Source organism: Rhagoletis pomonella, unplaced genomic scaffold, assembly GCF_013731165.1.
Source record: "Rhagoletis pomonella isolate Grant_MI unplaced genomic scaffold, Rhpom_1.0 Rhpom_scaffold_00002, whole genome shotgun sequence".
Classification (NCBI taxonomy): Eukaryota; Metazoa; Arthropoda; class Insecta; order Diptera; family Tephritidae; genus Rhagoletis; species Rhagoletis pomonella.
Genome location: NW_023458556.1, coordinates 18,579,396 through 18,593,577, shown reverse-complemented (window position 1 = coordinate 18,593,577; position 14,182 = coordinate 18,579,396). Strand labels below are relative to the sequence as shown.

Sequence of the window (14,182 nt, the reverse complement as noted above, 5' to 3'; positions counted from 1 at the left end):
TTTCGCTTTCCTTTTTGCGATACGCGTTTTGTTTTGTCTATATTTGTAGAAAAGCGTGTTAGGTATTTGGAAAATCGCACGACTACATAAAATATTCAATGAAAACTAAGTGTGGCTCAGTTAGGTGTTGGCATTATGGTGAACGCAAAAAAGAAGTACTTGCCATATATAACTATGTACAAACATAAGTTTAAATGTATGTATGTATGTGCATTCAAAATACTCCATGTATTTAAAATGGTGGGGTCTTAAAAAACTAGATCAGTATTATCGATAAATTTCACGGAAGTGTCTCCGCGCTAATGTAAAATAAGTACATAGCTTTACAGTGGGGAAGTTGGGGCAAAATCCATTTTTCGTCCGGAGGCGGCGTAAAACTGTATGTCCCTCCATTTGTGTAACAATATCAAGACGCACTACACAAGTTGGAATAAAAGCTCGGCCACACACTTAGCAAAAAGTGTAAGCGCCAAAATAGGAAAGAGTCCCAAACGAGAGGTGAGGAACCAAGTTCAACCATACTAGCTCCTCTGATAATCCTGGGCTCGAATAGTCACACACGATATGAAGATGTGTGAACTCGCCAAAAGATGTAGGCGGTTTAGGGGCTGTTACCATCGACTAAATTCTTAATAAGACCGAAGAGGGTTTAACATTTTCTATGAAAATATTAGTCACTAAACGTTACTGAGGTCTCAAAAAAACAAGATGAACGTTTGAAATCGATTGACGGTACCGAATTTTAATAAAATGTTGCAGAATTTACTATTTCCCCACTCTATATCGTTATTACTACGTTTGGCCGCAGTTCTTGTGAGGAATTTACTTCGTGCGCCACTCCCAAACGGCGGTCTATGAGACACTTTTCCATAGTAGAAGAACATTCGAGGCTATTCAAATTTCTTTCTATAATGGGTCTTTAGCTGAGCCTAGACCTTACCGAGTGTAAGTGCGCTCCTCTAACCACGCAGCTACTTACTACAGTTATGCATACGGTGACCATATTAGACAACGTAAAATAAAGTACATTTTTTTTTCAAAATGTTTTGGGAATACGTACATACAACTTGTATGATAAAAGTACCTTGCCCATATCGTAATTTCAATTAAATATTTACCAGTTAGTTATATTATTTAATTGTATAAGTTCCCTGCTGTAGCGAAAAATGAAGCCAAATCCTTTTCAAGGACTTCGCCAACTTTGCTACCAAAATGCGTTTACCATAATTCATATTGCACGACGAAGTCAGCACACAGTGGTTCAAATTTGGAATTAAAAATGTTCACAATCCACCAGAGCCTTCATTTTTCAACCAATTTTTACTAAAAACTAAAAAAAAATATTTATTTTGATGAACATTTTTTTATAACATTTCACAATTTTGTTTTTTGTGTATTTTTTTGTTTTGGGAAAACCATACAATTGTTTTCAACTTATTATTATGTGGGGTGCGAAACAAACTGGCGAAAGTGTTCATTATATTTTATAAAGGACATTTTTGTTTTTCATATTCTACGTTTAAAAATTTACCTCTGAAAAATGCAGAGCCGATTTAAAGGACAGTTTACGAAATAAAGGACAAAAGGCGTCCTTTATTTTAAAAAAATTTATAAAGGACAGGGGGTTAAAATAAAGGACTGTCCTTTAAAATAAAGGACGGATGGTCACCGTAGTTATGCAGTTTTAAAAATAATGCTGAACCTGGCTATTGCTCAAGCGTCGATTACTTTTTTAAGCATATTTTTCTGTTAATTAACGGTCTAAAAGTTACACACATACACTATATTACTAGCTCAAACAGTTACATTTGTAGCTGACGAATTTATACAAAAAAAACAACCTTTGTCAAAAAGCGTACATTTGTATGTACATACATATGTACATACCTAGTTGCATATAAATCATCCACCCCAAACAACAGAATGGCTCATTCAGAGGGTGGAGCGAATTAAAGTATCCTTTTATGACTCGCTAGAGTCATTTTAAATGTAGTATGTACATACCTTTCAGCCTAATGGCCTCTTTTGAACCCTATCAAGAATTTTCACCTTCTCTTATAGCAAATACATAGATTTATACATATGTACATACATATGTATGCAATGCTTTCTCATAAGTAGCGATCTCTTACGTATGCATGTACTCTTACATATATGTCGCTTGAAGTTATATACCTGTTGCCATATTTTCGAAAGTAGCAAGTCGTTTCTGTGGCAACCTTTCCTGGTAGTAAGGAATAAACTTACGTGACATGTCCGTTTACACACCACCACCCACACTTTGTGGCAGGTGGAAGAACATGTCTAATTGAAGAGTAAATCACATACAAAACACCACCAAACATGTAAACGTGCTTTATTGCGTATGCATAAAAGTGACGCACCTGCCGCCCAGTACTAAGCGCTTTGATATATGTATGTTTTTCACAGAGTTTGTTAACTTTCACTGAAGGGCGCGTCAAGTTGACGCCGCAGTATTGTGAATCAATAAGGAATGCGCTTCAGACGTATGTAAAACGGTGGTATGTATGCGTTTTCATATGCGGAAGTTATGCAAACATTTGACGTGTTGTTTACGTGACATGCCGCCATTAAGGTCGAAGCCGTCAATCTGCCTGCCTACAAGGCTTTTCGTCCTGTCACTGACTTTGGCCTTTTGCTGGAGCTGCCGTTTTATATGCTTCATAGCAGTTTTATGGTTTTATGGTTCCTTTTTGGAATCGTTAAGAATAAATGGACTCACTGGAGTAAATAATGAGGCCAATAGCAGATTGGTAGGATAAAAAAAAATTCATTAAGGCCAAATATTTTAAAAATCATTCATGAATAGAGTAAAATATGATCAATTAGGTAAAGAATCATTCATCCCACCCAGGATTTTTGGACCGTTTTCGTTCTACAAATTTCATTGTTAAAGATGTACCTGTAATCGAGGCCCAACTCCTAGAGCATCTTGCTGCATTTCTGGGATTGGTTAAACATTTGATTCTGAACTCTAAAGTCAGCAGTTGGCCATTTACAGCAATCGATGAAAAGAACTTACCATAATGGATCAACAGAAAAGGTATTGTGTTCCACCATAACAAGATCAGAAAAAATAGTGATTGAAAAAGTAAAGTGAATATGAGAAAGATTTCTTTAAATTTGTTCAAATTCAAATTGTACGCATTTTTTTCGACTACCCGATTATTACCAACTTTGCAATTTCGCGTAAGATATTAGCATATCAAGGCTACTAGAGGACTAATTGATGCGTTTTAATAACTTTCCGACGGGCTTAACTATACAGACTTCTTTCCGATAAGATATATCAAAATAAGCAGATTCCCAAAGATCGTCCTACAAGCGTTTGGTGGTCGAACTTTCGAGAGAATTTAAAATGTATAAAATTTTGCTAACGCCTGGCAGAAAATAAGATTTCAATTGCAATTCGTTTCCAGGAAGAGGCGGAGCAATTCTTTGCTAATACAGAAAGTTGAACTTTGACAGAGTCAAACTAATCCGCACAGCCAGGATATATGTCCTCAATGTGGGAACGGCCATCACCAAAACCTTTTTTTATTTTACTTTATTTAATTTTATTCTATTGCCATTTTTTATTTTATTTCATTTTATTCTATTATATTTTTTTATTTTATTTTATTTTATTTTATTTTATTTTATTTTACTTTATTTATATGACTGCTGTATGTCCGGCCACAATTTTGAGCAGATCAACTGTGCCGGTAATCCGGATATACGGTTACCGTCTGTCTATGCATTAAGAAAAAAATTCTCTCCCAAATAGAGAAACTTGAAAATTTCTGTACGATGTTTCGTTTCTAAATATGTCCAAAAATTTTCTTTGAGTAGAATTAAAATTATTTCGTATGTTTCGGAGCAGTAAAAATTTAGCGCCATTTGTTAAGTCATTTAAATAAAACCCGTTAAATTGTATAAAGAACTAATACCAAAAATTTCGGATAATTAATTTTGACCTCAAAAGGTTTCAACTTGTTTCAACGCTTGCATCGTTTATATGTCTATAATAACACTTACAAATTGTAGACTTTGCATAAATTTCCAAGCTAATTTCTCCTGACCTACATATGTATGTAAATTCTTCACCAAAGTTATAAAAAAGGTGATTTCACACGAAAACCAATAAGAAATCGTTAAGAAAAATTTATTGTATGTATAGAAAATTTAATGATTCTGAAAGTAACCGCCGACATGCACCGCAAATCATAAAGTCAAAATTTACTACTACTTTAACAACAAAAACGTCACAGAAAAAACACTAAAGCTGAAATAATAATAACAGCAATAAAATGACATTCTCCCCAACACATTTCACTAATTCGCCGAATGCAATTTGGCCAACAAATAATAGCATAATGCTAAAAGAAAGCCGATAGCTGATAGCTAATGGCAAATAGTATGTACATATCCACAAATGCTAGTGGCCGAAAGTGGATTGGGATTTAAGAATACTAAAATAGTATTAACAGTGTGGCCAGATGTATACAAAAACCGAAGCTAAATTGGTTTTGAAAAAGGGTAAGAAAAAGTTATATCCTATGAAAAATTAAGTTAAAAGAAGTCAATATATTCATAACTTAAAAACTCTTTACCAACTCGACAAGTTTAGCGAAACGGATTACTATTTTCTACACTGATAGTACGCCAACAAATCAAACTGTAAAAAATGCAGTTTAAAGAAATTTTTGTTTACTATTTTTTTATAGACCTACAAAGAGTAAACAAATTATTTTCTCAAAGAAATGTCACTTTGCACTGCCATTGTAATTTTTGAACGGTAAACGATAGGTTTTGAATTATTAAAGATTTTCAGTATGACTACTACTTATTTTTATTAGTTCCGGCCCGAATTTTGTTATGAATATCGTAATTAAAAAGTCAGTAAAAACCACGAATCTAGACCTAAAATTAAATGCTAAATATAGCTTCAAAGAGGATAGCTTGGCCACACTAACTGTTAATACCGGCAAATGTGCTTACATATTTACATAGGAGTCCATTTATTTACCTACATATGTATATATGTATGTACTCACCTGAATTCTTGTGTTGCTTGGAAGCTTTCGTCGTCTGTGATTGAGAAGACACAGAGGAAACCCTCACCACTGCGAAAATAATTATCTCTGATGGCAGCGTAATCCTCCTGTCCGGCAGTATCCAATATATCTATTTGTACTTCTTCGCCATCTAAAACGACCTGAAAAGTACAAAGTTTTTTTTTTTTTTTATGCGGAAACAAATTATTGGGTATGCAAATTTGAGCATTTAATTTCAAATTAAATTTTTTAGCTTTTCTTTCAAACCTTTTTTCTATAACTATCTGCTTTGGTTGGTTCGTAATCTTCCACGAATTCGTCGTACATGAATTGTAGTGTTAATGCTGATTTGCCAACACCGCCGCTGCCCACCATTATCACTTTGTGGAGCGCGGGTCCGACTGTAGGTTTTTTACTCATTTTGTTTGAAGGTTGGCTCTTGGTGTTGCTGTTGTTGTTATAACGAGTGGTTTTGTTTTTTGTTAAGTTGAGCTTCCTTTGGTTTTCCTATGCCTTAATTGCCTTTCTGCTTGCTCCTTTTTTTATTTAGTAGCCAGGAAAATTTTATTGGTAGGCTATATCTGCCTCTTTTCACCTGCAAAATAAGTTGAAAAAAGAGTTTTTTTTAGAATTCTTCAAAACACGCAGAAAAACATAGAGAAAAGTGAAAATCTTAAAAAAAAATTTTGCCTATTGCCATTAAAAAAATCGCGGTTTTCGCAGATTATCAACGTAAATGGCCGCTGGACAAGGAAATGCACACATAAGCACTGGCCTACCTGGTATCTGGCAGTCAGCTGGGCAGGAAATTGTAAAAGAAAATTGTGCCGGTATGTGACGTGTAAATCCTCGTTATTAAGATTTTTTAAGTAGTTGGTCGTTCAATGCCTTTGTGTGTACATATATATTTCATCTTTCTCAGGTAAATGGTGTAAAATATTTAACTAGTTCGTATTTATAATATTTACATACATACATACATTCAGAGGTGAAAATTTTTAAAGACTGCGTGGGCAGATCAATTTTGTGATTGGCTTTCTGTCGATTTTGAACAAAAAAGCAAAAGAAGATCCACATAAAACCTACTTCCAAATAATAAAAAACACATCGATTCAACAAAGTTTGGACGAGTGGCGAAAATAATCATTTTCAAAAATTAGAAAAGTGAATTTGGACGTAAATAAGACGAAAGATACCCGGGAGTGTGACGAGCTTGAAATGCTGGCCGACAGGAAAAATTTTTCGAAAATTTTGCCAAAGAGTTAGAGCACTTACGGAAGGTTTCAAGACCTGGATGACCTAGTAACCCATGTCCAAAACGTACTAAAAATTATGGAGACAACACTTTTCCATCCTATTGAAGCATAGATAATGACAACATCCGATGAGGCGGCTTTTGGAATAATCGAGAGAAAAATTTTGCAGGAGATTTAAGGGCCTTTACGCGTTAACGACGGCAAGGCGAGTAACACGGACGACGGAACGATGAGCTGTATGAGCTTTACAACGAATGGACATAGAGCAGCGAATTAAAATACAGCGGCTCCGCTGGCTTGACCATGTCATTCGAATGAACGCAGACTCTCCAGGCCCTGAAAGTATTTAACTCGGAACAGCACGAGGAAGGGGATGCCTTCTCTGTGTTGGAAATACCAAGTGGAAAAGGACTTGGCTCTACGTGGCATATACAATTTTCGTCAGTTGGCACAGAACAGAAACGATTGGTGTGCTTTGTTGAGCTCGCTCGGCCAAGATCGCTTAGGCGGCTACAGCGCCAAACAAGATCAATTCCTTTCAAAATTTATATAGGAAAAATACTTCCAGAGTTGACTTTAATATATTTAAGTGTGTTGATGAGCAACTATTGAGCTTGATAAGCTCAGTGAAACAATTGTTACAATTGCATCCTTTGAATTTCTTGCCCTCGCTCCTCTCGAACGGGTAGTATAACAGGCCAAGCAGCGATATTTTCATAATTTAAATCAATCCACCTATTACTTAATACCTACTAAAAACAAAAGTAGCCTGACCGGAATACCACTAACAAATCAATAGCTCCAACTTTGGAAGTCCATAAGCAATCAATACGCAACTTGTTTGGATAACTGGTGTATTTATGTATGTATATATGTTTACCATGATATGGGGCAAATGCAACTTAAATGAAATTGGACGTGTTGTTATTTAACAACGATAGCTAAATTGATATCTAAATATACATAAATATTTATGTTTGACTGCATGTATGCGAAATTGGTGATGGCATTTCAATAGATGGTTGGGGTGTGGAGTGCAGGGTTCGGACTACTGAAGCTTGATTTAGGAGTTAATTATGTACTCGAAAAATCGGAGTATGTGTTATACCTTTAACTAGGAAAAGCTTTGAAAAACCTCTCGTTGAAATTTCAACTGAGTTTTGTGAAATAGACAATTACTTTAAATATTTGCGAATCATGCAACGTCCAAGCAAACGTAAGGGACATTTTTTTCAAAATATTCTGCTTGGTGCAGAAATATTTACTTCCAGAGCAACTAAGCACCCGACGGCTTAACCAACTGGGATATTTGCCCACAGACTTTTGACCACTGAAGAAAAAATACTGTCCTGGTCCGAAAACCACCAATATTGGACTGTATGTAACGGGATAAAGGTAATTTTTTTATATGAATAGGAATAAATATACTCCGATCGGTGTAAAGTCTAGATGTTGGTGGAGTAATTTGAAAAAGTAATTGAATAAAGAAAATAACCAGCGTTTTAGATTCAGCCAAAACAAATTCATTCTACTTTAAAAAAAAATCGGGTTGAATGACCAACATTCATACATATATACATAGATACGTAATCAATACAAAAGGGGTGCCTTGTTGCCGAAGAGACAAGACTATATGTGAACTATGAACGAATAGATTTCCAATGATTTATTTCAATTTTAGCTATGTAACTATAACTCATTTCATTTTCCATAAAAAATAAACAGCTGCAGGAAAGAAGACTTCTGCAACATTTTTATGTCCGTACAATGTCTGAGAGTATGTACTAAGTAAACAAACGTCGGCAACATCGTAACAATGTTAGCAATTATTCCAAGATATCCACACATAAAAATGTGCATAATATGCACACCGTCTTCAAAAGAGTCACAACTCAAAATAATACGTTTGTCAGAAAATGTGAAAAACTATTTCTTAGCACATGATAATCATATGGGCAAGAGCGACTTCACCTTAAGTTTTTTTAACAAATTATAACAAAAATTTGCTCCAGCTTTTGCTGAAAGATAAATAAAAGCTCTGCGTACATTTTTAGCGCATAATCTCAAAATTGCCAAATTTTGAGTTGTGACTCTTTTGAAGATGGTGTGCGATATGGATTTGTGCGATGCTCCCCTTTGTTGTTTTATTTGGCACGAGTGCGCGCTGACACCACATGTAGCCGGCTGCCCGGCTAACGAATGGACTAGAGACCGGATTTGACGCAGCGCAACAAATAGAAATGAAATTGAAATGTGCACATACATACAAGAGAAGTAGTAGTAAAAGTTGTTGTACAATGTATACAAACATATGTTTTAGATTTCAGTTTTATGGAGCTCAAGAGAAGAGCTGCCTGGCATCATTTGCTTCAATTAGCAAAGTCCAAAAATAGTTGATTGTTTTGCCAATTAATTTGCAACTTGCGTACTATGTATGTATTACATATGTAGAATGACGTAGGAATTTAAATATGCATGAAGAACGCATAAATCGCTTTAGAAAAACACACAAAACATCAGCATGGACTTAGGAATGTGCGAGTAATATTCAAATATTAGATAAATAAAATCTTCTTAAAAGGTATGTATTTAAAATCGCAATCTAAAAGCAAATTATTCGATAGTCTCGAAAAACCGCTATCAATCATAAGCGTTTTTCGTTTTTTCTGTTTTCGGTGAAAGCATCGTAAATAAACAATTTTCAACATTCAATGTTGCATGTAGAAATACATAAAACACCTGTAAACACTTTTCATTAACATATCAACATTAAAAAAAAAAACAACCGCGAAAATTCCATTCTACACATAAATATGAGCGTGTGGAGAATGAGTATTAGCAACAAATAAGTAAATAATAAACAATGATTCCGACGAAAAAAAAGGAAATGTAGTTATTGTTCAATTTCAATGCCAAGTACAGCGGTGGAGAATACATGATGATGTCATAAATTGAACTCAAAAGAAACTACGACTCCAATGGAGGATCGGCCTTCAACACATGCTCTTGTGAAATGATCTCTAGAACACTTGGTTATTGCACCCAAGAGGATCAATTTACTTGAGTAACATTTTGATCTAAACTTTTTAAACAAATGAAACTATGCCAGTGAGGCAAGTAACAATCGATAAGCAGTATCCGTTTTGGTAAAAACATTTTTTTTCATTGTCATACTTTTCACCAGGTGACGATTAGGCTAGAACTCGACGGCGGAAGGTGAACCACGCCAAGATCCTTGGAGTTGTGTTCGTTAGCGTTTTCTGCTTCTCAGCGCATACATACCTCAGCTACTCGCAATAAATTATGTGCAAGGAAGGTCATTCAAAGACAATGACACCATTTGTAACTAAATAAGTTTATAATTCCAAACATAAGTTTCAACTTTAAAGATGTTTTACCTACTTATTTCGCATAATCAAATGCCTGCTGTCAATGCTTCGCACCAAAATAAAAGTCTCTATCACCAAATAGGGGCTTTGCGGTTGTTTGTAATCTGATGTGTGCAAAACATTTGTAGCTAGGTACATAAAAATTGACATAGAAATCTGTAGAATTTTCAGCGCGGTTGAAATCGAAACTGTGAAATGAGAGACACCTTAAACAACACAAATCTCTCATCTTTAAAAGTACCGACGAACAAAAAAGGAAAACGATTAGGAAAAAAAAAACGTATCGGCATTTTCATTAGAATACAATATTGGCAATGATTTTGGCGTAGCAGACAGCGGCACAAATCAAGAAAATACATATGTATGTACATATGTATGTCTGTACTAAATATATAATTAATTCTAGTATTTATGTAAAGGAAATGATGAAACAACTAACGCCGGGAATAGATTAGGATAATAGTAGGTATTTAAATGCATATGTATCTATAGAAATTTAATTAAACACTTACGCAAACACATAGATAGTAAAAAATTATAAGCGCACCACGAATTGACAAGTTTTAACAATTAATTTTTTTTTTCGTAATTTTAATCACCTTATATAATAAGTAAAGAAGTCTAAGTTCGCACGAAGCCGAACATTTCTGAAAACTGCCGTTACATGGTATGCAGGAGTAGTTTTACCCCTATTTCTAATATTTAGTTAGACTTAATGTGATCCACTTATGTAGTCATAAATTGGTGGTGCCACGCTCATTTTCGAAAATTCCATAAATAATCTTATTTATTTTCAATTGTTGTATCAACTTTAATGACTACGAAAATAAACTGTACAAAATAAAACTGTACAAAACAATTCCCATTTGCTCATCGATCATTATATCATTTGTGGTTTTGTACAGTTTTGTAAATAGTCAGAAACAAATTGTAAGATTCACTGTCATTTTCCCCAACGAGAAACGTTTGCTTTTCGTTTGTGACAATTGTACCATAGGGTACGTTTTATATGTATGCAAACGTTTCAATTACGTGAAAAATAATTTTTTTCTGTAAATTTTCATATCCAATTCAATTAAAAAACATTTTTATTTTTTTTATTCATTGCAGCCATTCGTTTTGTATTTGTTTATTGCATATATGTGCATACATAAATATATTTTCCCTGCACGATTCATTTCGTTTGTTGTTTCGTCTGTAACTACTAAACTACTGTAGTGTACTATCGCCAAAGTGAACTCAGCCGTTTTGTTTCGTATTGTACCGAACTGTTAAAGTAATAAACGAAACGAAATAGTAACGTACAACATAGTTTATTTTCGTACACTGATTACTACCCTGCCCACTTTTAGTTCGTACACTTTTGAAGCAGAAAAATTTCAAAGTGTATGAAAAGGGTAGTAAATTAGCGCCCTTAAATTTCGAAATATCGATGTTTTCATATTTCAGAAATTTACCGTTATTTGAAAAGCATCTTTCAGCATCTTGCTTTTTTTTTTTTGTGTCAAGCACAATATATATATTGATTTCGGTATAAATTGATAGGACGGTTATCGCGATACACATACGGACACTGACACTAACTGTATGTGGTCACAAGTGGGCAGTGTCACGCTCATTTTCATACAAAAATTTTAATGATATTTCTTGCTAGGGAATTATTCCAAACCTCAGTTTTAAGTAAAATAGCTTCATTAGTTACTCTGATTTTTCGCAGATTTCGGGTTTCTGTAAAATCCCGTTATATGGGATGAGGGCGTGGCTATTGTCCGGCAAGTTGTCCGAATGTTGAAAATCGGGCTTTTATCACACTTCGAACGTCATGTAGATGTTGATTTCACGACAATCGATTTCGACTGAAGGCACCAGTACGCAGTAAGCCCACACTTTTGGTAGATTTAAGCAGATGTATTTCAATAAACTTTTTGAAGAAAAAGGAGGACTATTATATGGACCCGAAATAGTTTATGAGCGGATAATTGCAAATACTTAAAAAGAAATACATTTTCATACCGAAAATTATGAACTTAGTTCAGTAAATAGCTTAAACAAGAATTCTTGCATTAACCAAAGCTAAAGCGATAATAGATCTTGAATGGAAATTAGAACAAGAATAATAACTACATTCATACATATATAAATTAAAGCATCAAAGCCACTTAATTCCGTTAAATACACAGAAAAACAAAACCGGATAAATAAAATGTAAAAAGTGTAAACGTGTTGAGACACCCACAAAAAAAGCATCAATTTCAAAAACAAAACCGCCGGTCGCTTGTCCGCGCAAAATCCAGCTACTAGTGTCACTGGATCATATCATCAGAGGCAGTGGTACGATAAACCGATACACAATTCAAAGAACTGCAAAATACAAAAGGGCAAAAAGCTTTGGCAAAACGAATAGAGCAATAGTTGACAGCGATATTGCTGAAAAAATAAAATAAAATGAAAATAAACAAAGAACTAAAAATAAATTAAACAAAACAAACAAAGTGTAGCAGGCATTTCCACACAATTTGCACCAAAAACAATGCATATCAGTAGCCAACGGCCAGTCGCCTCAATGACTAAAATATAGAGGAAAGATTAACATACGCTATGTATGAGTAACAAATATATGTATAAGTACATACATAGTTGGGGTGGCCGCGGCTTTGATGAACTGGGACAAACGGCAAAATGAGGTACACTGACAGATAAAGATACTATTAGGCCGGCAAAAGAATATTAGTGACAATTTGTAATAAGAGCAGATGGTGTTCGCCGCCTAATTTTGTGGGGTGATGGTGATGGTGGTTTCATTTCAAAGCTGTGATGCGATCATAATATACTTACTACTTACATATGTACATTAGGGTGGTACGAAATAAGCAAAGTCGGAATTTTGATGCTCTCACCTCCTAGGATTGTTCTATATCGAAAAAATATACCCTATTTTTTATTTTGAAATCAAAATATACCATTTAGAGGTCGCTAAAAGCGTTCAAGGCTTTCCATGTGTTTTATATGGGAAAAAACAACTTTTCGTGGAAATGGTATAGAATTTTTGAAAATCAATATTTATTCGATCGGAAAACACTGGTTCTCTTCAGGAGACTTCCAATAGCAATACCCAATTGTTTGTTTAACCATTTTTAATACTAAAGATTTTTTATTTAGCCCCCCATTGCATTTTCTGACATCTACTTGGGGTTTTGGCGGACCTATAAAATATAGTTACTATGAAAAAATGGTTAAATAAACAATTGGGTATTGTTCTTGGGAAGAGAAACAGAGTTTACTGATCGAAAAATATTGGTTTTCAAGAATTCTATACCATTTCTATGAAAAGTTGTTTTTCCCATATAAAATGCATGGCATGGAGCGACCTCTAAATATTTTTTTGTTTTCAATATAAACAAATAGGGATATATTTATTTCGGTATAGAACAATGCTAGGGGGTGAGAGTATAAAAATTCCAACGTTACTTTTCCACACGTATTTTTGGACCACCCTAATGTACATACATACATACATATGTATCAACATTGATATAGAAGAAATCAGCGTAAAACAAGCATTAGGGTTTCATTTGACAAATGAATGAATGCATTATGTTGGTCCTTAAAATATCAGCAGCAAAATTTTGTATGAGGTGGCCCTATGCCCAAAATAAAGACATCCACGAGAATTTCCAAATTTTTAAACAATTTCTGGGGGTCGCTACCAGGTTTTGAAAAACTTTTAATTTCTTAAACCGCGAAACTTTGACAAGTTGTTGGCTAGGTATCTGATAAATTTGACAAATTATTGAAACTTATACATATAAAATTTATAGACTCCTGGATTATAAATGGTCAGAGTGAAAATTTTCGAATTTTTGCGTTTTTTTATAAACTTTTTCAAACCCTGGTAGCGACCCCAAATTTTTTTTTTTAAATCTTGAAATTTTCGTGGATGTCTCTATTTTTTTACATTTAACAAAATAAATCGGTACCCCTTTATGTTGATATTATTAACGACCACCCTCATATGTATGTACGTTTGTGTGTAAATACAACAATAAAAACAAAATAAAATGCACAGTAAAAGTGAGGACAATTAGTCCATTACAATTAGTTAGCAAAATTCCATTAGTAACACAGCGAGAAACGGAAAATTCCGCTGTAGTCACAGCCTCATCAGCTCAGCAACAAACCAACATTATTCATTCGTACAAACAAAAACTACATAATATGTAAAGAAAATAAGCAAACAAATGACTAGTAGTCTGAGAAAAAATCACCCACAAACAGTCACTGCGAAATACATTTCTGAGATTTGCTGCCAATCTTAAAGCGAAAATGGGTTCACGTGTAAATTAAAACAATACCAGCTGCTGTGTATAAGATTTAAATTAAAGAAAAAAAAGTATTGAAACAAAGCGCAAAAAGCACTTCAAAGAAAAATAAGTACAAATAAAAACCACAATACTGTGTAATTCCAAAGGCATGTGAAAAC

The 14,182-nt window shown here is 34.2% G+C and overlaps 1 protein-coding gene across 1 annotated transcript; it reads right to left on the bottom strand.

Moving 5' to 3' along the window:
• Positions 1-5,053: 5,053 nt before the first annotated feature.
• LOC118734573 (ras-related protein Ral-a-like) lies at positions 5,054-5,648 on the bottom strand. Its single transcript, XM_036464283.1, has 2 exons — positions 5,325-5,648; positions 5,054-5,218 (listed from the first exon to the last, which is right to left on the bottom strand). Exons 1-2 carry the CDS (start codon positions 5,475-5,477, stop codon positions 5,054-5,056), a joined length of 318 nt encoding a protein of 105 aa, XP_036320176.1. The 5' UTR covers positions 5,478-5,648.
• Positions 5,649-14,182: the final 8,534 nt, after the last annotated feature.

Coding starts and splice junctions, on each gene's coding strand:
- LOC118734573 (XM_036464283.1), bottom strand. CDS start 5,477: ATGAGTAAAAAACCTACAGTCGGACCCGCGCTCCACAAAGTGATAATG. Junction 5,219..5,324: donor CAGATAGTTATAGAAAAAAG/GTTTGAAAGAAA, acceptor TGTACTTTTCAG/GTCGTTTTAGATGGCGAAGA.